At 38.7% G+C, this 26,539-nt stretch overlaps 1 protein-coding gene across 4 annotated transcripts; it reads left to right on the top strand.

The window, feature by feature from the left end:
* Window positions 1-279: 279 nt before the first annotated feature.
* On the top strand, window positions 280-26,314 carry Fam76a (family with sequence similarity 76 member A). Of its 4 annotated transcripts, XM_071617520.1 has the most exons (10): window positions 280-449; window positions 1,666-1,730; window positions 5,099-5,153; window positions 6,348-6,500; window positions 12,568-12,725; window positions 14,938-15,024; window positions 15,562-15,693; window positions 19,861-19,996; window positions 23,327-23,428; window positions 23,976-26,314. In XM_071617520.1, exons 1-10 carry the CDS (start codon window positions 369-371, stop codon window positions 24,060-24,062), a joined length of 1,056 nt encoding a protein of 351 aa, XP_071473621.1. In that variant the 5' UTR covers window positions 280-368; the 3' UTR covers window positions 24,063-26,314. The 4 variants fall into 4 exon arrangements, with proteins under 4 accessions (XP_071473621.1, XP_027793380.1, XP_071473622.1 ...); XM_027937579.2 differs by lacking the exon at window positions 15,562-15,693; XM_071617521.1 differs by lacking the exon at window positions 6,348-6,500.
* Window positions 26,315-26,539: the final 225 nt, after the last annotated feature.

Consider the following 26,539-nt stretch of genomic DNA (forward strand, 5'->3'; position numbering starts at 1 on the left):
GCCTGAGCGCTTCCGAGGTCCTGGTCGCGAGACTGTCTCTCCCTAGGCAGCGCCCCCGCGTGACTGCGCTTTACATAATCGCGGCCTCGCGCGTCACAGTGGCGTACTCCAGTTCAGATCGAATCAGAGTGGTGTAAAGCTTCTCATTTCGCCCCCTCCTGCTTGATCGACGTCGAAGTGAACCAGTGAACGGGCGTTCAGCGCCGTGGTGCCCGCCCCGGTTCGCCCAGGCCCGCCCGCGCCGGCCCGCGCCAACCCGCCCTCCTGCCGCAGCTAGCAGCCTGCCGCCACCGCCAGGTTGTGCCTCAGACTGTCAGATAAAGCGGCGGGCCGGGCCCGCGGGGCGGTGAGCACGGCCCGGGCCGGACATGGCGGCGCTCTACGCCTGCACCAAGTGCCACCAGCGCTTCCCCTTCGAGGCGCTGTCTCAGGGGCAGCAGCTGTGCAAGGTGCGCGGGCTGGGGCGGCGGCCGGGAACTGGGGACGCAGCAGGCGCGGCCCGGAACTCTCGGTTGTGCGGGACGCCCGGCGAGGTCCCTCAGGCTGGGTGTGGCAGGCCCGCCTAGCTGAGGAGACGCTCCCTCCCCTCAGGGGGCCGGCGGGGCACGTGGGGGAGTCCCAGGCCCAGTCCAGGCCCCGTCCAGGCCCCCCGCGGCTGGCGTGTCCCGGTGCTTAGCAACCGCGGGGGATTGTTTTCCGAACCCGCGAGGTCGGGGGAGGGGGACGGCGGATCCCCTACTTGCCCCTGACCAGCCACTCCGGGGATTCCTTTGGGCTGCCTTCCCCGCCCACGCGGTCCGCCCTGGTTGCCTACTCAGGGACCCCCTGCTCCGCCTGGGTTAAACTTGAGAGTTGGGTGCTGCCAGGGAGGAGTGTCTAGAACTCGGACACCTCACGGGCAGTCTTCATCCGGTCTGAGTCGAAGGTGGCAAGGCTCTATTTAAAAAAGAAAAAAGTCCCCAATGAGGCGCACGAATCAGGATGACTTTTAAACATCTAGTTGGTGGCCTTCGGTCCTCGCTTGAACCAGTTTTTACCCCTAAAGTCACGGTGTCTCTAAATTTGCTTCATTCACTGTGCCTATCAATGAATAGAAGTGCTGCAGAGCAACAATAAAAGTTACCAAGCCCACTGAAGAGTGATGTTGAGATGTCCTTAGATAATCCAGAGTTTGTGTCTCTGATTGGAGTAAGTCACAGTTATATGTCAAGATTGCCTCAGATGGCCTTGTTTACCAAATCTGAGAGAAGGCAAGCGCTTGAGTGCCCTTTTTAGCCTAAAAATTACATATGATTTAAGGAAGTTTTAAATACATAAATAAAAATGATTTTAATCTAGCACCTTCATTTCACAAGTAAACCTGCTCAAAATCACACAGTAGCACAAGAATCAGAACTAGAATCTAGGATTTCAGATTCTCACTCTGGGTCTTATTCATATATGTTTGTTTTGCAATTTATGACCAGTACCATACAAATTCTTACTCCCACATCAACAGCACAACAGTGATGCAAATATTACAGAGGAGGAAAATAAGGCCCAGAAAGTTAAGTGACTCACTCAAGCATAGTGGCTGTGCTAGGAATAGTGCCCAGGTCTTCTTCCTACTGAAGGCTGTTTCCATTTGTGAGTGCCTTTTAAAATTATATCCTCATTTCATTTCAGGAATGTCGGATTGCACACCCAGTTGTGAAGTGCACCTACTGCAGGACTGAGTACCAGCAGGAGAGGTAGAGTTCTGGTTGACCATGAAAGATGTTATTAGGCTCTTCCCTCTCAAAAAACTGTGTTTGTATTTCATGTGCAGATCTGTAATTAATTTCATTGTAATATACAGATCAGTAGTGAATTACATTATTTACAGATTCAACAGTTTCCTGATACATTGAAGGGTGTATAATACATACATTATATCCTAAATTTTATCCATTGATTGGTTTTTTTATTTTTTTCTGTACTAGGAATTGAACCCTTGAACATGCTAGGCAGTGCTGTACCACTAAGCTACATCCCCACCCCTCTTTAATTCAATTTAATTTTTTAAAATATATATTTATTTTTTAGTTGTAGTTGAACACAATATCTTTATTTATTTATTTTATGTGGTGCTTAAAGATAGAACCCAGGGCCTCACACGTGTGCTAGGCAAGCGCTATACGGCTGAGCCACAACCCCAGCCCCCCAATTTAATTTTTATTCTGAGATGGAAGTCTCACTAAGTTGCATAGGCTGTCCTCAATATACAGTCCTCCTGCTTCCGCCTCCCAAATAGCTGGGATTATAGGTATGTACCACCCTGCCTGGCCATTCCTTTAATTTTTAATTTTTATTTACTTATTTATTTTTTGTGGTGTTGAGGATCAAACCCAGAACCACATACATGCTAGGCAAGCACTCTACCACTGAGCTACATCCCTGATTGCTTACATTTTTAAAGTTACTTAGTTTTCAGGTCCTTGATCATTTTATATAGGGGTTATAATCTTGCAGCCCTAAAGAAACCAACCCCATAGCAGTAAAACATGAGCCTCAAGTTCCAGTATGTATATATACAGAGGATGAAAAATTTATAAGGTCAAAGAAGATACTTTTAGAAATATGACAATCCTGATAAAAGGTTTGTTAGCCCTAGCCACATTTGAAACTCATTTTACACTTTCCTGAATCAATCTCTGCCTGCGCTCTCCTTTTGGTACTAGGATTGAGCCCTAACCCTAAACCCCCCAGCCCTTTTAATTTTTTTGAGACAGATTTTGCTCTCTTGCTAAATTACTGAGGACCTCGCTAAATTGTTGAGGCTGGCCTTGAACTTGAACTTGTGATCCTCCTATCTTTTCCTCCTGAGTTGCTACGATTACTGGCTTGTATCACCACACCTGGCAAAATGCTCAAATCTTAAGTACTTCATTCAAAGAATTTTACAAATAGTAACCCCTAAACCTACAGAATGTTACCCCCATTCCTTTCAGTCCTGTCATGCCTCCTCCTAGTCAATCCTCAACACTCCTTGTTTTCCGTGGGCAACCACTATTCTGTTGATTTCCATTTCTATGATCAATTAACTTTTCCTATTGAACTTCTTATTAATGGATCATACGGATCATACTTAGAGCTGTGTTTTACCTTTCTCATTTAGGCCAATAATTCATCGTGAATTAATTTTTGTGTAATGGTGAGATATGAGCTTTGATCCTTAATTAATCCAAGATCATGAAAAGACATTTTTCTTTTTTTTAAAAAATATTTTTTATTAGTTATTGATAGACCTTTATTTATTTACTTACTTATATGTGGTACTGAGAATAGAGAGCCAGTGCCTCACACATGCTAGGCAAGCTCTCTACCACTGAGCCACAACCCTAGCCTAAGGTCATTTTTCTTTGTGTGTGTGGTTTTTTTTTTTGGGGGGGGGTGGTACTAGGGATTAAACCCAAGGATCCTTAACCACTGAACCACATCCCCAGCCCTTTTTTACATTTTATCTAGAGACAGCGTCTCTCTGAGTTGCTTAGTGTCTCTCTAAGTTGCTGAGGCTGACTTTGAATTTGTAATCTTCCTGCCTCAGCCTCTAGAGCTGCTGGGATTGTAGGTATGTGCCACCACACCCATGCATTGTGCTGCTTCACTAATGCTAAGCAAATACTCTACCACTGAACTACATCCCCAGCACCTGCACTTCAATTCTTTACTGTTTTTCTTTCTTTTTTTCTTTTTGGGTGGTACTGGGGATGGAGCCTTGTGCATGCGAGGAAAGTACTTTGCCACTGAGTTACATCCCCAACCTTTTTAATTTTTATTTTGAGACAGGGTCTAAGTTTTCTAAGCTGGCCTCAGCCTCTTAATTAACTGGGATGACATGTGTGTACCACAACACTCAGCTTGAACTGCCTTCTTTAAGTAGCAGAAAATTGCCCTGCCCTGGAAAGTATTTTGTTTGAGTATCTTATTTATTTATTTATTTTCATTTTTGTCAATGCTTATCTCAGAGAAATCAGATTATTATTTTTTTTAGTACTGGGGATTGAACTCAATTTTGAAACAGAATCTTGCTAAGTTGCTTAGGACTTTGCTAAGTTGCTGAGGCTGGCCTTGGATTTTCTTTTTCTTTTTTTTTTTAATATTTGTTTTTTAGCTGGACACAATATCTTTATTTATTTATTTTTATTTGGTGCTGAGGATTGAACCCAGGGCCTCGCATGTGCTAGGTGAGTGCTCTACCACTGAGCTACAACCCCAGCCCCTGGCCTTGAATTTTCAATCTTCCTGCCTCAGCCTCCCAAGTCACTGATATTATAGGTGTGTGCTAGTGTGCCTGATGAGAAATCAGAAATTTTGATGAAATATTTGGTTTTAAAGTCTATTTCCCCACCTCTGGGATTTTCATATGCTTTTACTTACAGAGGACCTTAGTCTGTCTAAGGTCACCATTGAATAGCAAACACCCAATCACTAAGCTATATTCCCAGCACTCTGAGTTTATTTTCTAAATCCAAATACTTTATTCCTTATCTTAAATTTGTCAGTTATTCATCTGAATTAAAGAGAATTAATTTATTTTCTGCTAGTCCATTTTATTCTAACATAATTTTTTTTTTTATATTGGGGATTAAACCCAGGGGTGCTTAATAACCACTGAGCTACATCCCCAAGTTTTTTTTAATTTTGAGACAAAGTCTTGCTGAGTTGTTGAGGGTCTTGCTAAGTTCTGAGGCTTGCTTCAAACTTGCTATCCTCCTGCCTCAGCCTCCTGAATTGCTAGGATTACAGGCATGTGCCATTGCACCCAGATCTAACATATTTTGAAGGTCTTTTCCATATCTGATAGTTTTATTTATATGGTACTTAAAGATGTCATAATCAGAAATAACTCACTCTTCATATTAAGTGAAGACTTATTTTATTTGAGATGACAAAATTAATAACCACATAATAATTCAAAGAGCTATTGGCCAGATAGATACTCGAAAGTCAGTTAATTAAGTGTCCAGACCATATTTTACCTTGCCCTTGAGCAATGAGCAAATAAATTCCTTAGACTTAAGGAGGAATTCATTTACAGATGATCTAAGAAAAACTTGTCTTCTTTTTTCTTTAATAGCAAAACCAATACAATTTGCAAGAAATGTGCTCAGAATGTGCAGTTGTATGGAACGGTAAGTAAGATTTCTCTGTTCCTAACAGTGAGTACCTGGTTCTTTTGGAAATTTTTCTTCTGTAGACTATTAATGTCATTATAACATTTTTATTAAAACTAGTTATATTAATATATCTAGTATGTCATTTTTGAATCTATTTAATACTTACTATAATGGACTTCTGTGTTTATAGTTACTCTGTCAGGATTGATTATAATTTTCCTTGAGTGGCGTTGGTGATCAGTATGAAAAGATGAGGTGAAAGATGAATCCTGTGTCTTGACTTCTTTGTTAATAGTTGACTATTTTGAATAATTATCTTTTTTTTTTCTTCTTAATGTTAGTGTTCAGAATACTATTTCTAAGCTAGGTATAGTGGCTCATGCCTGTAATTCCAGAGAATCAGGAGTCTTAAAGCCGGAGGTTGGCAAATTCCAGGCCAGCTTGAGAAACTTAGTGAGACTTCTGTCTCAAAATTAAAAATTAAAAAGGGCTAGGGGTGTTGCTAAGTAGTAAAGTGCCCCTGGGTTCAATCTGCAGTAACCTCCCCACCCCTACAAAAAAAAGAACATTATCTGTGCAGGCATTCTCCTGATATGTTTATACACTGATGATGGTAAAGTGGCCTTTTCAGAAATTTGGAAGCACTTGCTGGTTTCTCCAAAGAGCTGGTTCTGTTGCATTTCTCATAGAAATCTCATCATACGTACTAATGAGTTTTTGTCATTTGTTCATTTATTTAAGAAATAGTCTTGTGAAGAAAAATGTTTGTATTAAAAATGAGCTTTGGGGACTGGGGTTGTGGCTCAGTGGTAGAGCGCTTACCTAGAATGTGTGAGGCTCTGGGTTTGATTCTCAGCACGACATATACATAAATGAATTAAATAAAGGTCCATCAACATCTTTAAAAAAAAAAAAAAGAGCAGCATGAGTTCAAAGTCAGCCTCAGCAAAATCGAGGCGCTAAGCAATTCAGTGAAACTCTGTCTCTAATTAAATACAAAATAGGGCTGAGGATGTGGCTCAGTGGTCGAGTGCCCCTGAGTTCAATTCCCAGTACCTCCCCCGCAAATGAGCTTCATTTGATCAACTTAAAAGCAAATTTATAAAGTTGGGAATATATTTTTACTTACTCTGTAGGAATTATTGCTTTACAAAAATGTACTGGTATTTTATCACATGTTTATTTGATGCATTTTTCCCCCTCTTTAAGCCCAAACCTTGTCAGTATTGCAACATAATTGCAGCATTTATTGGCAATAAATGCCAGCGTTGCACAAATTCAGAGAAGAAGTATGGACCACCATATTCTTGTGAGCAGTGCAAGCAGCAGTGTGCGTTTGACAGGAAAGATGATAGAAAGAAGGTAAATATGTATTTTTCTTGATTTTTTTTTCTTTAAGAGAAATTAAAGTGGGCCAATTATATTAAAAAGACATATAACAGTGCTCTATATGTGTAATGTGAAATGAAATGCATTCTGCCATCATGTATAACATTAGAATAAATAAATAATAAAAAAACTTTAAAAAAGACATAGAGAATTCCTTTCTTGGTTCTCTTCTTGGCCTTGAAGAAGATAATTAGACTGTTTAATTTATCAGATGTAAGCCATTATATTCCAACATTTTACAAGAATCCAAATTACAGGGATCAATATCCCTGTAACTGGAAATATTGTATTCTAGGTAGTAATTGGCAGAAGTCTATAGTAAATTCTGTAGGAAGAGGTTGTGACTTAAAATAGTGCTATTACTAGTATTAATATCTGATATCTGGTTCTTTAATTTAATTTTTTTTTTTTTTGGTATTGGGGATTAGACTCAAGGGTACTTGACCACTGAGCCACATCCCCGTCCCTGTTTTGTATTTTATTTAGAGACAGGGTCTCACTGAGTTGCTTAGCGCCTTGCTGTTTGCTGAGGCTGGCTTTGAACTCGCAATCCTCCTGCCTCGGCCTCCTGAGCTGCTGGGATTACAGGCATGGATCACCGAGCCCAGCTCTTTAAATGTTTTTATATGTTGAAGTTAAAAATCACAAGAAGCAGGGCTGAGTTTGTGGCTCAGCAGTGGAGTGCTTGTCTAGCATGTGTGAGGCCCTGGGTTCAATTCTGAGCACCACATAAAAATAAATAAATAAAATGGAGGTGTTGTGTCCAACTACAACTAAAAAAAAATAAGATATTAAAAAAAAATCACAAGAAGCCGGATACGGTGGCACATGTGTGTAATTCCAGCAGCTCAGGAGGCTGAGGCAGGAGGATCAAAGAGTTCAAAGCCAGCCTCAGCAATGTCATGATGCTAAGCAACTCAGTGAAAACCTGTCTCAATAAAAAATACAAAATAGGGCTGGGAATGTGGCTCAGTGATTGAGTGCCCCTGAGTTCAAACCCTGATAACCCCTTCTCCCCCATCAAAAAAAATCACAAGAACATAGTTATTTAGTGTCCTGTTTAAAAATCTCCCATGGTTTCTGGTTATGCTTGAACTAAAACTCAAACTCCTTCCTTACTTGCAAGTCCTGTACCCAGCAGTCAGTCTCATCTTCCGTCATGCTTCCAGTCTCTTCCCTTCTTCCATTCCTACTGGCTGCCTTTCAGTCCTTCAGACATGTTAGTCTCATTTCCTCAACACTGCCACCTTTAAGCTGGCTGTTCTTTTGCCCAATGTGCCCTCTCCACAGTGTTTCAACCCAGATGCTACCTCCTCACAGAGACCTTCTTTTACTACACTCCCACAATTACTCCTTATATCCAATTACTTTCTGTTATTGTCTTCATAGCATGTAACATTGTGAAAAATGATCTTGCTTATAAATAAGTATTTGTCCATTCCTGCTAAAAATTAGCTTTTTTTCCCATCTTATTGTTCCAACTATATATTTCCAAAGGCCTGGCATATGGTATGTAATAAAATAATATTTGTTGACTAGAAGAATATAGTATAGAAATTCTTTTTCAGTGGTCAAAGGTAATTTTCAGAGATGCTTAAGCTTTCAAGAGCTGACTATTGCTAACCAAACATGTTCATTTATTATGAAAGGATATAACTTTCAGTGACCAGAGTACTCCTGCCAACTAGGGTACCTTTCTCTGAGTCAAGATACTGGAGAAGCTGAATTAGTAATCAAGAGGTAGCTTATAACTGTATGCTGCCCAGGTCTAGGCAATACTGCAAGCTTTGCAGTCCCCCACATCTGAGTCCCTTCTTACTCCTGGAGCTAGCTAAATGAACCTGGGAAATTTATTCTAATTATGCATCAATTTCTTTATTTTTCTCAACAGGAATAAAAGTAGATACTTCACTAGGGGCATGGAGATATTTAATGAGATAGTTATATAAAACAATTTTGAGCTGACACGTAATATAACTCAATAAATGGTACCTGTATTAATATTAATTAGTATAGCTAATTTTAAAAATCTGTTTATACTAGAGTTCCTTAAGTTTTTACTTGTTACAATCCTAAGCGTTTGGGATATTTTTAGACATACTCATAAACTTTTGAGACATCTACTGGGCATCATGGCATGGCCTAAGATGGAGACTAAGACTGGAAAATCACAAGCTTAAGAACAGCCTGGGAAACATAGTGAGATCCTATCTCAAAAAGAAAAAATAGAGAAGGCTAAACTCAGGGATTAAGAGAGGGTGCTTTGTGGCTGGGGATGTGATCTATTGATAGAGTACTTGCCTAGCATGCACAAGGCTCTGGGTTTGATCCTCAGCAACACATACACATACAACCACAGAATGGATCATTCAGATTCAGAATGCATTTTGTATTTATTTAGAGACAGGGTCTCACAATTTGTTATATGAAATTGGACAGCTTAATCTATTCGTGCTCCAGTTTTCTTATCTGTAAATGCAGATGATCAGACCTCAGTGGTGTTGGAAAGGATGCATTATTATGTCTGAGTCCCTTAATGGAATCTGATACAGAATTAAGTGCTCAATCAGTGTTTTATATATGTATATTTAGGTGCTGGGAATTGACCCCAGGACCTAGCATATGCTAAGTCAGTGCTCACTGAACTACATCCACAGCCCTTTTCATTTTTTTATTTTGAGACAAAGTCTGGCTAAGTTTCCTAGGCTGTCTTCAAACTTGTAATCCTTCTACCTCAACCTCCCAAGTAGCTGGGATTACAGGCATGCACCACCACACCTGACAATAATTTGTTTTTGATATTTTAATTCTCAAGATTATCTTTTATGTTTAAAGTTTAGTTTATTTACTTATTTATTTTGGGGATGCCAGGGCTTGAACTCAGGATCACTTGGCCACCGAGCCACATCCCCAGCCCTATTTTGTATTTTATTTAGAGACAGGATCTCACTGAGTTGCTTAGCGCCTTGCTGTTGCTGAGGCTGGCTTTGAACTCTCAATCCTCCTGTCTCAACCTCTTGAGCTGCTGGGATTATAGGCATGCATCACCATGCCTGGCTTTAAGTTTATTTTTATTTTTTTTAAAAAAGAGAGTGAGAGAGAGAGAGAATTTTAATATTTATTTTTTAGTATTTGGCGGACACAACATCTTTGTTTGTATGTGGTGCTGAGGATTGAACCCGGGCCGCACGCATGCCAGGCGAGCACGCTACCGCTTGAGCCACATCCCCAGCCCCTAAGTTTATTTTTAAAGGAAAGATTTATCTTTGGTTCTCTGTGCAGTTTCTTGTTCAATACTTATTTTCTTTCAGTGGAATTGCATTTTTTTTTTTTTAATCCTTTGTTGAGGGGGTAGGGTCGTGGCTCAGTGGTAGAGTGTTTGCCTTGCATGTGTGAGGCACTAGGTTCGATCCTCAGTACTACATAAAAATAAATAAAGATATTGTGTCCATCTACAACTAAAATAAAAATTTTAAAAATAATCCTTTGTTAAATTCTTTCCTGGCCAGAGTCTTCTATTGTGTTTTAAAATCAGGCTTTCAGATCATGTCCCATAACTATGGCATAAACTAGATTGAAGTTTTTTTCAAAGTGCATTTGTATATTTATAAACAAATAATTAAATACCTATCATCTACCAGACTCAATTCTAGGTATTGGAAATATACTAATGAACTAAATAAATAAGACCTTATTCTCACAGACTTTATATTCTTTTTTTTAAAGTTTATTTATTTATTTTAGATATAGACGGACACAATACCTTTATTTTATTTTTATGCGGTGCTGAGGATCAAACCCAGTGCTTCATGCATGCTAGCACTCCACTTCTGAGCCACAGACTTTATATTCTTGTGTATCAGAGAGAGATGGATGAAGACAAAGAAGGACATAAATAAACACAAATTTTAGAGTACCTGGTAGAAAGTCAGTGAGGTTTCCACCTAGATTGGGCAATCAGGAGATGACATTTGAGTTGAAACTAAAATGATGAGAAGACAGTAGGCACTCTTGATGCTCTGGAGGGCAAAGGTTCCTGGAAGAGACACCAACTGTGCAAAGACCTTAAAGCAAAAATGAACTTGGCACATGGGGAGAACAGAAGGCAGAGTGAATAAGGGGAAGAGAAAGAAAATGAAGTTATTATAGACTAGGTAGAGGCTGCATTTAAATCATATTAGCCATGGTAAAGTTTGGATTTTATAATAGACGAGAAAATCTTGGATTTTAAGGAAAGGGTATGCAATCACATTTACATTAATGACGCCCTCATCGGCTGCTATGAAGAAATAGTTCACAAGGCCCCAGGAATAAGAAGTAGGGTGGTCCTTTGGATGGCTCTTGAAGTAGTGACAGATGAGAATGGTGTAAAATGGAAGTAGTGGAGTTAGAAGGAAGAGGATAGTTTCAGACTGATGAACTTGCTGATGAGTTAGAGAACAGTGATGTAACAAACCCTTGTTTGAGATGGTGCATATGATCTAATTTTAGCAATTGTAAATGCAGGCTATAAAATTCTATAAAATATCAGCAACCTGAGTAATTACACCCAGCTCTCCACAAAGGGTTTTGCATTCCAAATGCTCCACAAAGGCACCCCAGCTTCAGAGGGTTGTGGAAGTCATTCTGCTTTCCTAGTTTGTGTCTGGCTCTCTGGTGCACAGCTGCTTCTGTTTAAAGGAATCAACATTATCTAGTTTAGACTATGCAATGGAAGGCTGCCACCAGGGACTAGTGTCTGGAAGCTACACATCCATTCGTCTTTCTCTGGGGAAATTATTTCCATCTCAGAGAAGGTATCCAGTATGCCATTTTGTGAGCCATTATATAATGTATTAAAACTGAAGTATGGGAGAGTTTGGGTACATGATAATCTAAGGTTATAAAATTTCATTTAGGGAGAATAAGTTTAAGAGATGTATTGTACAATATGGTGAGTATAGTTAATAATGAGTTGTATTCTTGAAGATTGCTAAGAGAGATTTTTTAGTTTTTGTTTGTGTTTGTCTTTGGTACTGGAGATTGAAACCAGGGGTGCTTTACCACTGAGATACAACCCTAGCCCTTTTTATTTTCTGAGACAGGGCCTCATTAAGTTGCTAAGGGCCATGCTAAGTATCTGAGGCTGGACTTGAACTTTCAATCCTCTTGCCTCAGTCTTCCAACTCATTAGGATTATAGGCATGCGCTACCATGTCCTGCTAGATGTAAGTGTTCTCACACACAAAATGTAAGGTAGCTGGGAGCAGTGGTGCATATCTATAATCCCAGCAGGTTGGGAAGTTGAGACAGGAGGATCTAGAGTTCAAAGCCAGCCTCAGTAAAAGTGAGGCGCTAAGTAATTCAATGAGACTCTGTCTCTAAATAAAATACAAAATTGGGCTGGGGTGTGGCTCAGTTCAATCCCTGGTATCCCCCACACACACACCAAAAAAAAAAAGGTAAGGTAAGTCCTGTTAATTAGTTTGATGTAGCCATTTCACAATTTCTGTACATTTCAAGACTATATGTTGGGGCTAGGGATATAGCTCAATTGGTAGAGTGCTTGCCTTGCATGCACAAGGCCTTGCTTCGATCCCCAATATCACAAAAAAAAAAAAAAAAACAACTACATGTTATACATTAAAATACATAAAATTTTTATTTGTCCATTTAAAAAGTGAAGTATAAACTTTGTTTCATCTTCTACCTTCTCCCTGCTGAGTTTTCCATAATGAGCACCATGGAAACATCTGTCTTTTGAAGTTCTTGTGGGACCTTTGCTCTGGTCTGTGTTTGCTAAGATGAAGAAAAACAAAATAAGCACGAATAAAATAGAGGCTGTTTTTACTAAACAACTTTTATGTTGGCACCATGCTAAGTGTTTTATGTACATTATGTTACTAAATCCTTGTAGCAGCCCTCTGTGACTTGCCCAAAGTTACACAGCTGACAAGTGGGAGAGCTGGAACTTAACCCAGGGGTTCTAATTCCTAGTGCCCATATTCTCAGTCACTGCACTACATTTCCTGTTCTTTATCTTTGTCTCCTTGTCTTTCAGGTAGATGGGAAATTGCTATGCTGGCTGTGCACACTTTCATACAAACGTGTTCTCCAGAAGACCAAAGAGCAAAGGAAGCACCTGAGCAGCTCTTCTCGTGCAGGCCACCAGGAGAAGGAACAGTACAGCCGCCTGAGTGGTGGTAGCCATTATAACAGGTAACCCCAGGTGCAAGAGATAGGACTAAAAGTGCTAGGTAGGTGAGATGTTGGGCAGTCAGGGAAGATATTGTGTAAGTTTTCCCATTTTCTCTTTGGTGACAAGCCTGTAGGAAGAATCCCATTTGTCATATTTTATAATTTATAATGTCAATTTTATAATTCCTGTATCTTCCAAGAGCCATGGAGATTGATTGATTTCTTTTTTTTTTTTTTAAACAAAAAAACACGGGCTGGGGATGTGGCTCAAGCGGTAGCACGCTCGCCTGGCATGCGTGTGGCCCGGGTTCGATCCTCAACACCACATACAAACAATGTCCGCCAAAAACTAAAAAATAAATATTAAAAATTTTCTCTCTCTCTCTCTTAAAAAGAAAAAACAAAAAACACTAGGGATTGAACCCAGAGGTTCTCTACCACTGAGTTACATCTCCAGCCCTTTTTATATATTTATTGTTTAAGACAGGATCTCGCTGAGTTATCCAGGTTGGCCTTAAAAGCTGCAGTCCTCTTGCTTCAGCCTCCTGAGTAGCTAAGATTACAGGTGTGTCCCACTGCATTTGGTGCACTTTAAGGTGTCAGAATTTTCTGACTTTGTATTGTGTCTTAAAGTTTTGTGGAACTTACTCCATGTGTAGTGTTCTCGTCATCCTTTCAATGTTTTTTTTTTTCTTTAAAAGACATTTCACTTCCTGAGGGACACAGCTTTTAAAATGTGTATTTGGCCAGGAGAGTGATAGATATTCTAGATTTGTTAGAGTGAAATCCAGTCAAAAAAATGTTCTTCCATTGATGCCTTAACCTTCCTGTCAGAGTATCTGTAGTTGTGTTAAGATCTGTGGCTCTGGATTGAATCCTGGCTCTGCCAAGTTTTCTATGGGTATCTTGGGCAAGTTTTCTCATCTGTAAAATAAAAGAAATAATAGTATTACCTCATGGGGTTGTTGTAAAGATAAATTATATAGTGCATGCACAGTGATTAGTTTTATAACTGGAACATAGGAAGTATTCAATATATTTTAGTTATTTTTTATTATTACCATCATGACTTTGTTTATTCAGCAGACATTAAGTACTCTAATGGACCAGGGGTTCTACTGGGCATATAGAGGTGAACAAAAGAGTCATGCTGCTCTCCAAGAGTATGCAGTCTGGTAGAGAAGACAGACTTGTAATCAAATCATTGAAGCCTAATGTAAAGGGCACCACAGTGGGAACATATCAAGATACAAGTATGGGAGGCAGTAATAATTAACCATCTCAGGAAACAAGGCATGGCAAGCTTAGAGAAGAGCTGTTAGGTAACTGGATCTCGGGATGAGCTGGATCATCAGATAAGACTGGGCAGTGGCATCCTAGGCTAAAGGAATAGCATTTGCAAAGAATTTGAAGTCCTTTTACTCTGCTGGAGCTTGTGATTGAGAGTTGGGGAATGGAAGGAAAAAGGATCATGCAGACCTGATAAAGGAGTGTGAAGTTGGGTTAGTAGGAAGCCACTGAAGGGATCTGTGCATGGGAGAGACTAAATCTGCATTAAAAACAACCTTGATTGGTGGAGAAGCATCAGAAGTAAAAAGGTCTGGGGGCTACTTAAGAAGCTTTTTTGTAAGAGTTCAGATAAGAACCTTATCTGAGCCATGTTGGCACATGCCTGTAATCCCAGTTACTCTAGAGGATGAAGCAGAATTGCAAGTTCAAGGACAGCCTGGGAATCTTAGGGAGACCTTGTTTCTTTTCTCTTCTTTTGTTTTTGTTTTTGGTACTAGGGATTAAACCCAGGAGTGCTTACTGAACCATATCCCCAGTCCTCTTTTTTTTTTTTTTTTTTTTTTTTGAGAGTCTTGTTCAGTTGCTTAGGTCTCACTTGGCTCATTTGGTTGCTGAGACTTGGCTTAAACTTGTGATCTTCCTGCCTCAGCTTCCTGAGGTGCTGAGACTACAGGTGTGCACCATTGGGCCAACTAGGAGACTGTTTCAAAATAAAAAAAGGATCAAGGTTGTAGCTTAATGATAGAGTACTTGCCCAGCATATATGAGGCCTTTGGTTCAATCCCAGAAAGGAAGAAAAAAAAAAAGGAAAGAAAGAAAAAGAAAATAAGGTCTTGCACAGAAAAGCTACTATCTTATATTGGTTCAATAGACAGACTTTTATTGTGGTATCTTGTTAATCTTTGATTTCTAACATGTATTTCTCTATTTTTGCCATTAAAAGCCAGAAAACACTTTCTACATCTTCAATTCAAAATGAAATCCCAAAGAAAAAATCCAAGTTTGATTCAATCACAACAAATGGAGACAGGTGAGCCAGTTGGAGTATATGTGCACACACAATTGAAATGCATACACAGTTCCTAAAACTAGAATATGTTTTAGGTTGTGCCTTGGAGCTAGTCTACAGCTGTCAATGAACCATTGAGGGATTAGCTACTTGATAGCTGATATATTTAACAGTACTTATAAACAGCAGTACTGATAACAGTCAAATCTTATTTAAGCATAAGAATGTGTAACTTGTAACTGGATTTAATAGCAGTTGAATTCTGCAGTTCACTAACTAACTGTCCTACACTGATAAACACTGAATGTTTTTCATTGTGGTCTGTGCCTGTAGCCTCCTCTAGGCAGGGTAGGAGTTGGTTTTCAGAGGTAGAGCAGAGACAGGTGGGGTTAACGCAGTGTTGTGTGAGGGGTATTCCATACTTTCATAGCATTCAGAAAGCCAGCCCAGTGCAGATACTGGATCAGAAGAGAATGAGATGCATTTAAATATTTTTGTTTTATTTCCAGCCTGTCTAAATGCATAATTTTATTCCTCACTTTCCTCTCTCCTTCTCAGCGATGCTTCCTCTTACGAGCTGCTTTGTCCTAATATCCAGAGTGCCCCGTCCGTGTTGGTGCAGTGGGCCACTTCCCAACAGAGTCTTGGGGCCAACCATTTTCCTGTTCCTCCAGGCCCGGGCATCTTGAAGTGAGATCACCTGACACAGTCCCTAAGTCCTTGGAATCATCTCCATTCTGAAAATGTCTCCCATTCACAGTTCTCCCTCCCATTCAGTGGTGGATACAGGAACAGACCCTCAAATAGACTTACTAGGGCTGAATTTATTCATCAGAGTATAAAACATCTGTGAAAATTTACTCTTTCCCACTGTCTTTTTCATTAAATTTATTTCAGACCCTACCAAGATAGTGTCTTTTTACAACTAGTTTAATTGATGTTAAACTTCTTGAATTAAACCTTCTGGAAACATGTAACTAAATGTTCAGATTACATGAGGGAAGGAACCATGAAGACCATCTTTGTGATCAATTTTTCTATTCTCTGAGCAGTCAGCCTGGCCATTCTGAAAGCATGTGAGGCAGATAGTCTATCATCTCTGTCATTGTGCATGACCCTTCAAAAACTACTTAAAGGAATGAAGTTTTCTTTGTTTTTTAGGACACAGGGTCTCACTACATTGCCCAGGCCCAAATGATCCTCTCACCTCTATATATAGAAGCAGGGCATTCAAGCCAAGACCTATACCTGTATTTATTTATTTATTTTCTTTTTCTAGGTTTTTTTTTTTTTTTTCTTCTTTTTAAAGACCTATACCTTTAGAGTTTTCATTTCTGTTTGTGCTCATTTATAACCCAGGTTGGATTGAATGACCTTGATAAAGCTCTTTCATGTCCTCTAGTTTAATCAAGTAGTCTTTAAGTTTATCATTTAGTAGTTTATTCTGTTCTTGAGATATTGCACTGTTTTTGCTGTCCATTGCCATGGATACACAAAACTAAAAACTCCATCTCTCTGTTCAGGCTATTTTATTGCATCTCAGAGTTCAGTCACCAGCAGTGACTGTATTCCTCATGTAGGATGCTGATTCTTGAGGTCTTTTATCCATACAAGATACTAAAAGATCATTTTCTCCTTAGATGAACATACTGATTGTTTAAAGTATAATTTAATCTCAAAATTGGAAATCTGGAAAAATTTTTTACATACATAAGTTCTATTTGAATATCCTATATTACCAGTCTTAACATTTTATTCCCCTTATTTTTATTTAAAAAAATTTTTTTTGTAGATGTAGATGGTCAGAATGCCTTTTTATTTTACTTATAATTTTTTATGTGGTGCTAAGGACTGAATCCAGTGCTAGGCAAGCACTCTGCCACTGAGCTATAGCCCTAGCCCCCTTATTTGTATTTTTAAAAAAACATTCATAACACAGGATAAATTACATTTTGCTATCCTGTTTACTGTTTGTGGGTTTTCTCCTGCTTTTAATTTATTTTTTAAAATAAATTAAAAGCAGGAGAAATGCTGCTTTTAATTTATTTTTAAAATAAATTCTTAGAGGCTGGGATTGTGGCTCAGTGGTAGAGCACTTGCCTTGCAAGTGTGAGGCACTGGGTTTGATTCTCAGCACTGCAAATAAATAAATAAAATAAAGGTCCTTCAACAACTAAAAAAATTAAAAAAAAAAAAAAAGCATTATGAGCTGGGTGCAGTTTGCACTCCTGTAACTCAGTAGAATGAGGCAGGAGAATCTCAAGTTTGAGGCCAACTTTAACCCTGTTTCAAAAGATAAGAAGAGGTAGGGATATAACTCAGTGGTAGAATGCCTCTGGGTTCAATCCTTAGTACACAAACAAACAAACAAACCTGAAGCATTCCAATAGTCCTTTGTTTTTTTAAGACTTTTTTAAATCACACAGACTAAAAAATTTTCAATGCATACCTATGTACCAAGTATTATCAGTCAAAATGTCTATTATTTACCTTCCTCTCACTTTTTAATTAATCACAAACCACTTTCCTGTCCCCACCTTTAAAATATTCATATACTTTTAAATTTATGCTCTTACTCTTTAATATTTATTCTTTATGCCTTCTGCAAGTTTGCTCCTTAACTTTTCAATGATCTTTCTATACTGCCACATTCTCCTCTCCTATTTATTTAGTACCAAGGCATATTTTTTTCTTCTCTTATTCTTTATCCATTAGCTTCCTATATTGTGCAGACAGAACACATTATCTTAACTTTCTATAATAGTTTCATAATCATAAGACTTGGTCTTTTCTGTTTTTCAAAAATTACAGCCTCACTATTTTTAATTTGTTAAAGTTGTAACAAAACTTTTTAATTTAAGGAAAATCTGAGATAATGGTTATCATTCATTCCTTCCTTGAGAAAATGTACCAGCTACTTTTTGACCATATTTATTTATTATTCCATAGGAAATTTTTAAAAAGCAGTTTTGGGTAGTGAGTGGCATCAAGGCAGGCCTTGTGGCTTATTGTTTCTTAAGATCCTTCTTTTCCTTGTAATTTCATTTTATTCTCCCTCCTGAAAGATAGGACTTCTGTGTGGCATTTGAGGACCAATGTGCAGGGTTATAGGGAGGCAGGTTTGGGTTCAACTTAAGGAAGATTATTATATTAACAGCTTTTGAGAGAGACAAGTTTCATGGATAAGTAATGAGCTCCCTGTCATTGAAGGTATTTGAAAAAAGATTGGCTTTTCTGTCTTGCTAACCTAATCCTCTTTTTTCATTTCCGGCGGTTCTTATTGGACGAAGAGTTAGAGAGTCAGAGAGATAAGCCCCTAACACAGGATAGACAGAACTGATTTTGTCACAATTTATTGGTAGGAGAGGAATCTTCTCTCAAGAAACAGAGGAGAGCATTAGGACCCTTGAGGACAATGATGAGTTACTTATACTACTAGCTCATTACTCTGTCTCATTCATTTCTGTATTTGTGTGTTTATATAGTCTGTTAGGTTGAGAAAAGACAGGTCCTTGGTAGTACTGAAATACATGTAAAGCTGCAGATATAAGGGTACTTCACATTTGAAACTGGGAGAGATTGTCATATGTCTTTTGCATTTACTTTTTGTTATCCAATAATTCTGTACAAGGATCAGTTTGTGAAAATAATCTGTTCATTCTTCCTCCGACATTCTTCTTATATGCTTCATGTAGACTAGAGTGGGGGACAATGTTCTCATCAATGAAATGTGTCTTCCAATTCTAACCATAGAAATGTTTGACTTGGTAACTGTGAGGAAGTATGTGCTGTGGTCAAGCTAGCTGTTTGGAGTTTCTTCCCATGTAGAGAAGATAGGATGTGATTTAAGATATAAGAAGGAGCTAGGTACAGTATTGCATGCCTGTAATCCTGGCTATTCAGTAGACTGAAGCGGAGGATCTCAGAGTTCAAGGCTAGCCTGGACAACTTAGTGAGATCCTGTCTCAAAATAAAATTTTAAAAAAGAGATGAAGATGTAGCTCAGTGGGAGAGCACTTGCTTAGCATGCATGAGGCCTTCCCTGTGTTCGAACCCCAGCACTGAAAACAAAACAAAACAAAACAAAAAACAGGAAGAACCAACCACAAAGAGAACTACAAATTCTTACTCTATTGTCATAGCAAGTTGATTTGTTTTACTTTATTTTTTAAGTTATTATTTATTTATTTGGTACTGTGGTTTGAACCAAGGGATGCTTTACCATGGAGCCACATCCCCAACCCTTTGTATTTTTTATTTTGAGACAAGAACTCTCTAAGTTCCTGAGGCTTGTATTAAATTTGTAATTCTCCTGCCTCAGTCTCCCCAGTTTTGTGATTATAGCCATGTAGTACCATGTCCAACCCCTTCCTATTAGTTTTTCACAAAAAGAACTGGTATGAAATGCAGCATCTTCTCAGAAGCCACATCTCTTCATAATATATGCACTTATAATCTATCATCTATCCAGAATTCTAGGGACGTTTTCTAATCACAGATGTTATAGCTCTTTCCGAGGTTCATCTTGGGGACCTTTAGTGAACCTGAAGTAGTATCTGAGGCTCTTAGAATATAGCATTTACTTTAATCCTGAATTTGAGAGAAAATGCTACAGGATGCCACTGTGTTATGGTTTGGGTTGGTGTCATTCTGAGGATCACCTAACCTGTGTAGTTCCAGTTCAGCAAATGCTGTTGAGTCTGTGTGTATGAAGCAATGTTCTCAATACTAGTAATTCAAATAGTTACTCCTGCCCTTGAGGAGTTCATAGTCAAGTGGCCTAGGATGCATCCTGAGATAGAGAAAAGTATATATCCATCCAAGTTATGATTTTTCCCCCTCCATTTTTCTATTCAGCTTTTCCCCAGACCTGGCTCTGGATTCACCAGGCACTGACCACTTTGTCATCATTGCTCAGCTGAAAGAAGAGGTAGCTACTCTGAAGAAGATGTTGCATCAAAAGGATCAAATGATCTTAGAGAAAGAAAAAAAGGTATGGTTAGTTAACACTTTTCAGACCAGAATGATGCAAGGGTAAGGTATATGGGACATGATGATAACTCTATTTGAAATTTATTGAGTAATTACTATTGATGCTTTTAGAGAGATCCCATGGCAAGGTGGGATGTCCTAGGGAGAGGCTAACCATTTGCCAGTACTACTCATGGGATGACATTACCTAGATCAATTACCTTAGCCCAGTGGGTTGAAAAAGCTGATTTTTCTTAGCATTAAGAAGGGAGTTCCATGGCTGGGGTTGTGGCTCAGTGGTAGAGTAGCATGTGTGAGGCCCTGGGTTCGATTCTCAGAACCACATAAAAATAAAGGTATTGTGCCCAACTACAACTAAAACAAAATATTTTAAAAATATATTTTAAAGAAAAAAGGGAGTTCTACTTTTTAGGCAGGACATTTGTTAACCAAGGTAACAGAGTTAATGTATAAAACCACAGTGTCTACTTCTTAATTCACAGTGGGACATACAATAGCATTCTACTATTCTCAGCATGAATTACCTTGGATGATTGTAGTCAGAAGATGCTGAATAAGCATGGAGTTGGAATAAGAAATAGTGTTTATGTAATTGGAATGTTTAATGCTGTCAGGCTAAAAGAATCTGTTGTCTCCATTTCTGTTATGGGGATGGCTGTATCCATGGTCCAGTAATACTCAGAGTATGAGGCCAAGGCTCCCCACTCCCTGGACAGTGTTCAGGTGAGCCCCTCTCCATGACTCTTGCATCACTTGCTTTGTGTCATTGCTACAGCTCCTTTACTAAGTGACCCACTATAAATACATAAATACCTTATTAATATTTTAAGTGTTAACATTCTATCTGCACATTAGAATATTTTCTATATTCTTATATTTCTAGTATATTTACATTAATATCTTTAGAATGAGACCAGTTTTATTTTGGTCTAAGAGTCATCTGCTTCTTCCCCCTGCCCCCCTTGATACTGGAGATTGAACCCAGGGGTACTTTACACTGAGCTACATTTTGAGCCCTTATATTTTTTTTATTTTGAGACAGGGTCTTGCTAAGTTGCTGAGGCTGATCTTGAACTTGCAATTCTTTTGCCTCAGCCTCCTGAGTCACTGGGATTACATGCATGCACCATCTCCCTCTCTCTTAGATGGAGGGGAGCTTTTGACATTCTTGTTCTAATTTGTTGTTTATTATTATTTTATTTCTGGGTTCTTAGTATCTCATTTTGTGGGGTTGGGGCAGGAGTACTAAGGAATCAAACCAGGGCCTCATGCATAATAGGCAAGAGCTCTACCACTGAACTACATACCCAGCCCTTTTTATATTATTTTGAGACATGGTCTCCATAAGTTGCCCAGGCTGGCCTTGAACTTGCATTTCTCCTGCCTCGGCCTCCTGCATTGCTGGGATTATAGGCATGTGCCTTTGCACCTGGCTAAGAGTATCTCATTTTTGCCTTCATAACAAAAACTTTTATTGCTGACTTTGTGCCTAGTTCTACTCTAAATGCCTTTATGTATTAACTACCCATATAACAAGTTTTTGAGGCAAAAATTATTATCATAATTTCATATATATATATATGTTGTAGATGGACACAATACTTTATTTTGTTCATTTATTTTTATATAGTGCTGAGGATTGAACCCAGTGCCTCACGTGTGCAAAGCAAGTGCTCTACCACTGAGCCACAACCTCAGCCCCTGTTATCATAATTTTATAGGTGAAGAATATCTCTGCTGTTTTTCTTTTAGGGCTCCAGTTACCTCCCTTATGTCTGTTCCTCCCTCCATGGCTATATGTTGTCTTATACCACATTCAGAATGCTGTGATTCATTCTAAGTGACTCACAGACATTTACAATGTTAAATTATCTTTTGCTTTTCCTTTTTTTTTTTTTTTTTTGAGATGAAGTCTGTCTTTGTTGCCCAGACTGGCCTTGAATTCCTGGGCTTAAGCAATTCTCCTGCCTCCCAAGTACTGAAACTATAGGCATGCACCACTGCATGCATTATTTTCATCTGATTTCTATCTCATTTTATAGATGGGGAGATAGACCTAAAGAGGGTAAATAGTGTGTCATCACACAGCTAGTAAATGGCAGAACAAGGTTATGAATTTATTACCCATTCTGACTCTCTTGTACTTTCTACTGTGTTGGGCTATATCCTGCCAGTAGAGAAGGCACCATCCTGCCAGGTGGATTCATGGGGGGACACCCATATTCTTTCAACTTTACAATGTGACTGACAGATGAAAGTAGACCCAAGTATATTCTCTTCATGGACCAGATCAGAATGGCACATAACAGAACATTTGCAAAACAGACAAACACTTGTTTTTACTGCTTTGCAGAACTGGAGTTTTGAAAGGAGCAAAAACAAATAGACTGTTTCATATAGATTTCAGGATTAAGGACACATTCCCTGGCTTGGGACAAGCTGTTCTGCATCATGCCAGCCTTTTTATTGGTCGGGGATTAAGCCCAGGGGCATTTAACCACTGAGTCACATCCCCAGCCCTTTTTATTTTTTATTTGGCAGAGGGTCTTTCAGAATTGCTGAGGCTGGCCTTAACTTGCAGTCTTCCTGCCTTAGCCTCCAAGTCCCTGGGATTATGGGCAAGCACCACCATGCCTGGCCTGCCTGCCTTTCTTTAGCCTCCTCTCCTGCCACTATCCAAGTTATCATTCATTCAAATAATCTCTCAATTATCTCACATCTCTCTGCCTATGTCCACACCATTGCCTTTGCTTAGATATCATTCTTAATTTATGTGCCTCTGTTGCTCCTGTGCCTCTCAAACTCAAAATAATCTTTCTGACTTACATGTCCCTTCTTTGTGCTCCTTGAATAACATTTCAAAATAAAAAGGGCTAGGGATATAGCTCAGTGATATAGCACTGTCTAGCATGCATGAAGCCCTGGGTTCATTCCCCAGCAGAGCGGGGCAAAACATGAAATCTTAAAAACCTGCTAGTGGTTAATTAACAGAAATACTAATTCAAAGCAGGGCACGGTGACACATACCTATAGTCGCAGCATTCAGGAGACTGAGGCAGGAAGATCATTTCATCTCACTTAAGGGACATCCTGAGGAACAGTGAGAAATCTGTCTCTTAAAAAAGAAAGAAAAGAAATGTTAGTTCGGGATTTTTTATAATTTTCAGGGAAGCTTTAGAAAAAAGTAGGATACTCCCTGGCTTTGACATAGGTATGGATCTGCAGGTCAGCCCTGGATTTGTTAATTTATTGGACCACTTAGCTGTCTGATACCAAAACAGTTCTCATTACATAGAAATTTCTTATGGTCACTCTGCCTTTTTTCCTTCAGATTACCGAGTTGAAGGCTGATTTTCAGTACCAGGAATCTCAGATGAGGGCAAAAATGAACCAAATGGAGAAAACGCACAAAGAAGTCACAGAACAATTGCAGGTGACTGCTTATTATGTGGTAACTAGAATACTTGGCTGAGTGTATTTTAATTCATTTTCTCTTAGATTTTTTTTTCTTAAGTATTGACATATTACATTAGTCTCCCTTTTGGATACCTTTTGTTTTACTCTTGGATATGTTCTGATCTTTTCCTCTCAGAAAATTTGTAAATGGTTCCTTGATTTTGGAATGTGCCAGATGTGATTCCAGGTGTCTGAATTATGGATTCTGTTTAACTTGCTCATTAAGGCACTGCATAGTTTGTATTACATGGAGCATCCTTTTGTAATAGTGGATGCCAAGAGATTAGCAAATACTTTTTTCCTTAAACCAAATCTCAAGCCCTAGAGTTTTCTATTATTTGTTTTTACCTCTAGAATGGTTCATCTCTTCCTGACCCTCTACATTATCTGCCTTCACATCTGCTTGGAAAACTTATCCCATTATTAATTATTATTGTCTATTAATAATTACTCTGCATGGAAAACATATTCTTTCCTGGGCAAACATCCTCTCACACTGATTTATTTGTTTATTTAATTTATAGGCCAAAAATCGAGAACTCCTGAAGCAGGCAGCTGCCTTGTCCAAGAGCAAGAAGTCCGAAAAGTCAGGAGCTATTACCTCTCCATGACAGACTTCAGGAGGCTCTTCAGCAACAGCAGATGGGGTCATCCTGGGTTAGGGTTGGAGACCTGGCTGTTCTCTGGGAATTGCAAACTTTCTTAAGAATCTCTATTTTATTACAGTTATCCTTCTTTGTGTGATTGCAGTGAGCTGAATGGAAACATCTAGTTTGTGCTGTGTTATGACTGCATGCTTGAGTGTTTGGGATTTCAGGTTCAATCTCCTTCTCTTTCTCTCACACTACTCCTTCTATGCTTTTCTTCCTCTTCTACCATCTCTTCCTCTTTTCTTCTCTCTCTTCCCTTTTCTTCCTTCTATCCCTTTCTTCCCTTTCCTATTTCTCTATGTATTTTGGTTCTACTCTTTGTTCTTTTGTGGTGGTCACTGCTCAGTGTTATGTGCAGAATGATTTTTTATGTCCATCCTTGCATCCTGCCATACCCATGAGCAAATAGTTTGGCATTAATTGTATATCACTGCCACCCTCTAACTTTAAAAACTGCCACCTTAAGACTTGGTACAACGAGAGAGGCTTTCTCTCTCCAATAAATCTTTTGCTTCAGGGTATACTCTTGGGTTTTTTTCCAGGTATATTATGTATGAACTTTGTACTATGTATAGCCAGAGTTTTATTTATTTTTTAAAAAAAAGAAACTTTTTCTTGATAAAAGAATAATGGTAGCCTAGCTAGTTGTTCTTGTAAAAGCGATGCCTCTTGGGGGAAAAAAAAAGTCCTATTCTCTAGCTTTTAGAAAATGCATCAGATCTTTTCTTTCTTGTTAACTTTAGAGTCTTAAAAACCGATTACCAAGGTAAAATAATTTCAATGTACACGTATGGAGTTAAGTGCCTTTTAGAGGATTTCTTGGAAGATCATTTAAGGAGATACTTAAGGGAGGTTGCAAAGATTTTGAACAGTCTGTCTTTTTAAGTAAGGGCAGAAAGAAAGGTTGTCCAGGTTGTACTGGACATTTCCCTCCCCCACTTCCTTTATTCTTTTAGGTAATTGATTTTAAATTCTCATACTGCCACTTCTTTTAAAAAAAAAAAATACCCTTTACCTATATAAGTTGTTATACTGGGCTATTATTGTCAGAAAACATTTTTTTTTTTTTTAATTAAACGGAGCAGATTCAAAATGGTTCAACTATAGGACATTCTGGGATCAGTACAAACTGCTCAAGTATGGACTATTAGTCCAAATGGGAGAAATAATATCATTGTACTTTCTTCCTATTTCTCTTCACCCACCCCAGCCTGTATACTCCCTGCTTTTAATGGAAAGGTATTGAATACATGTGCTTCTCAGAAGCAGTTTGGCGTCAGCCAGAGATATGTGTGGCCTGTCTTCCCTTCTTATCCCAATAGGCACATGGATTCACTTTTCCAGGAAAGGGATAGACATGTATGTCTAGCTGTACTCTCAGGTACTCTATGTGGTCTTTTTAAAGAAGTTGGGGATGTGTGTAGTATGTGCTGTGAAGTAACAAAATCAACAACTCTGGAATTATTAATGCAGGGGGGTACTAGAGTTAAAGGTAATGGTGAGGGCAGATGACATTTGTAGTCTCAGTCTACCAAAATTGTAGCAGTAAATTTAGCTTGTTAAAAGCAGATGTTCTATAATTTGTGATAGCATTCTCACAAGTGGAGCCATGCACATAATTGGACAGAGATGTGGAAAGGGTGGCTTCCTTCTGCTAAGAGATACAGTGGACCATGTGGCTTAGATATCGCCCTGGTAGGGGATGTAATTTTCCCTTCTAACCAAGGGGAACAGCAGTGCTAAATAGTTTTGTAACTTTTTGAATGAGAAGCTTTTAGGTAAACTGTCAGATAATATTTTTTAGATGTATTTGCATTGGCTATGGGGAAAAGATTGAGAAAAATGACAGTCATTTTTTTTTTTAAATTTTAAAGACTGAGAAACTCTGTTATCTGAAGTATGATAATATAAAAACATTTAGTTTTATACTAAATCTTTTTTTAAGGTCTTGGCATTTAATATAAAGCAAACCCACACATTTTCTAACTTTCCATAAGTTCTTAAAAGGGAAAGAAGAATCCTTAGTCTTGAAATTTTAATTTTTAAAAATCATGACACTGTTTTGCCATGAAATTGAGTAGCTAACTTTTGGTAACACCTTTTGTTTCTTTGTATGTTTGTAATAATGGACATTTTAAAACACAGGAATGTTTTGGTTTGTACAGACTTTGACAAATGTGTGTTAATAAAAATTCATATTGACTCAAGTACAATTATTAGTTTTTGTTTCTCGTCCTCTCATCTTCTTCCCCTTTTTCTTCTCCTTCCTCCTTCTCCTCTTCTCCTCTTCTCCTCCTCCTCCTTTCCTTTTTCTTCCCTTTTCTCCTTTTTTCTTCTTTCTCCTCCTCCTCTTTTTTTTAATCCCTGGCCCTTGAGTTTATTTTTTGCCAGTTCACCAGTAGACATATCCCATTATCCCCTTCAACCCTGAAAACAGA

Source organism: Marmota flaviventris, chromosome 10 (genome assembly GCF_047511675.1).
Source record: "Marmota flaviventris isolate mMarFla1 chromosome 10, mMarFla1.hap1, whole genome shotgun sequence".
NCBI lineage: Eukaryota > Metazoa > Chordata > Mammalia > Rodentia > Sciuridae > Marmota > Marmota flaviventris.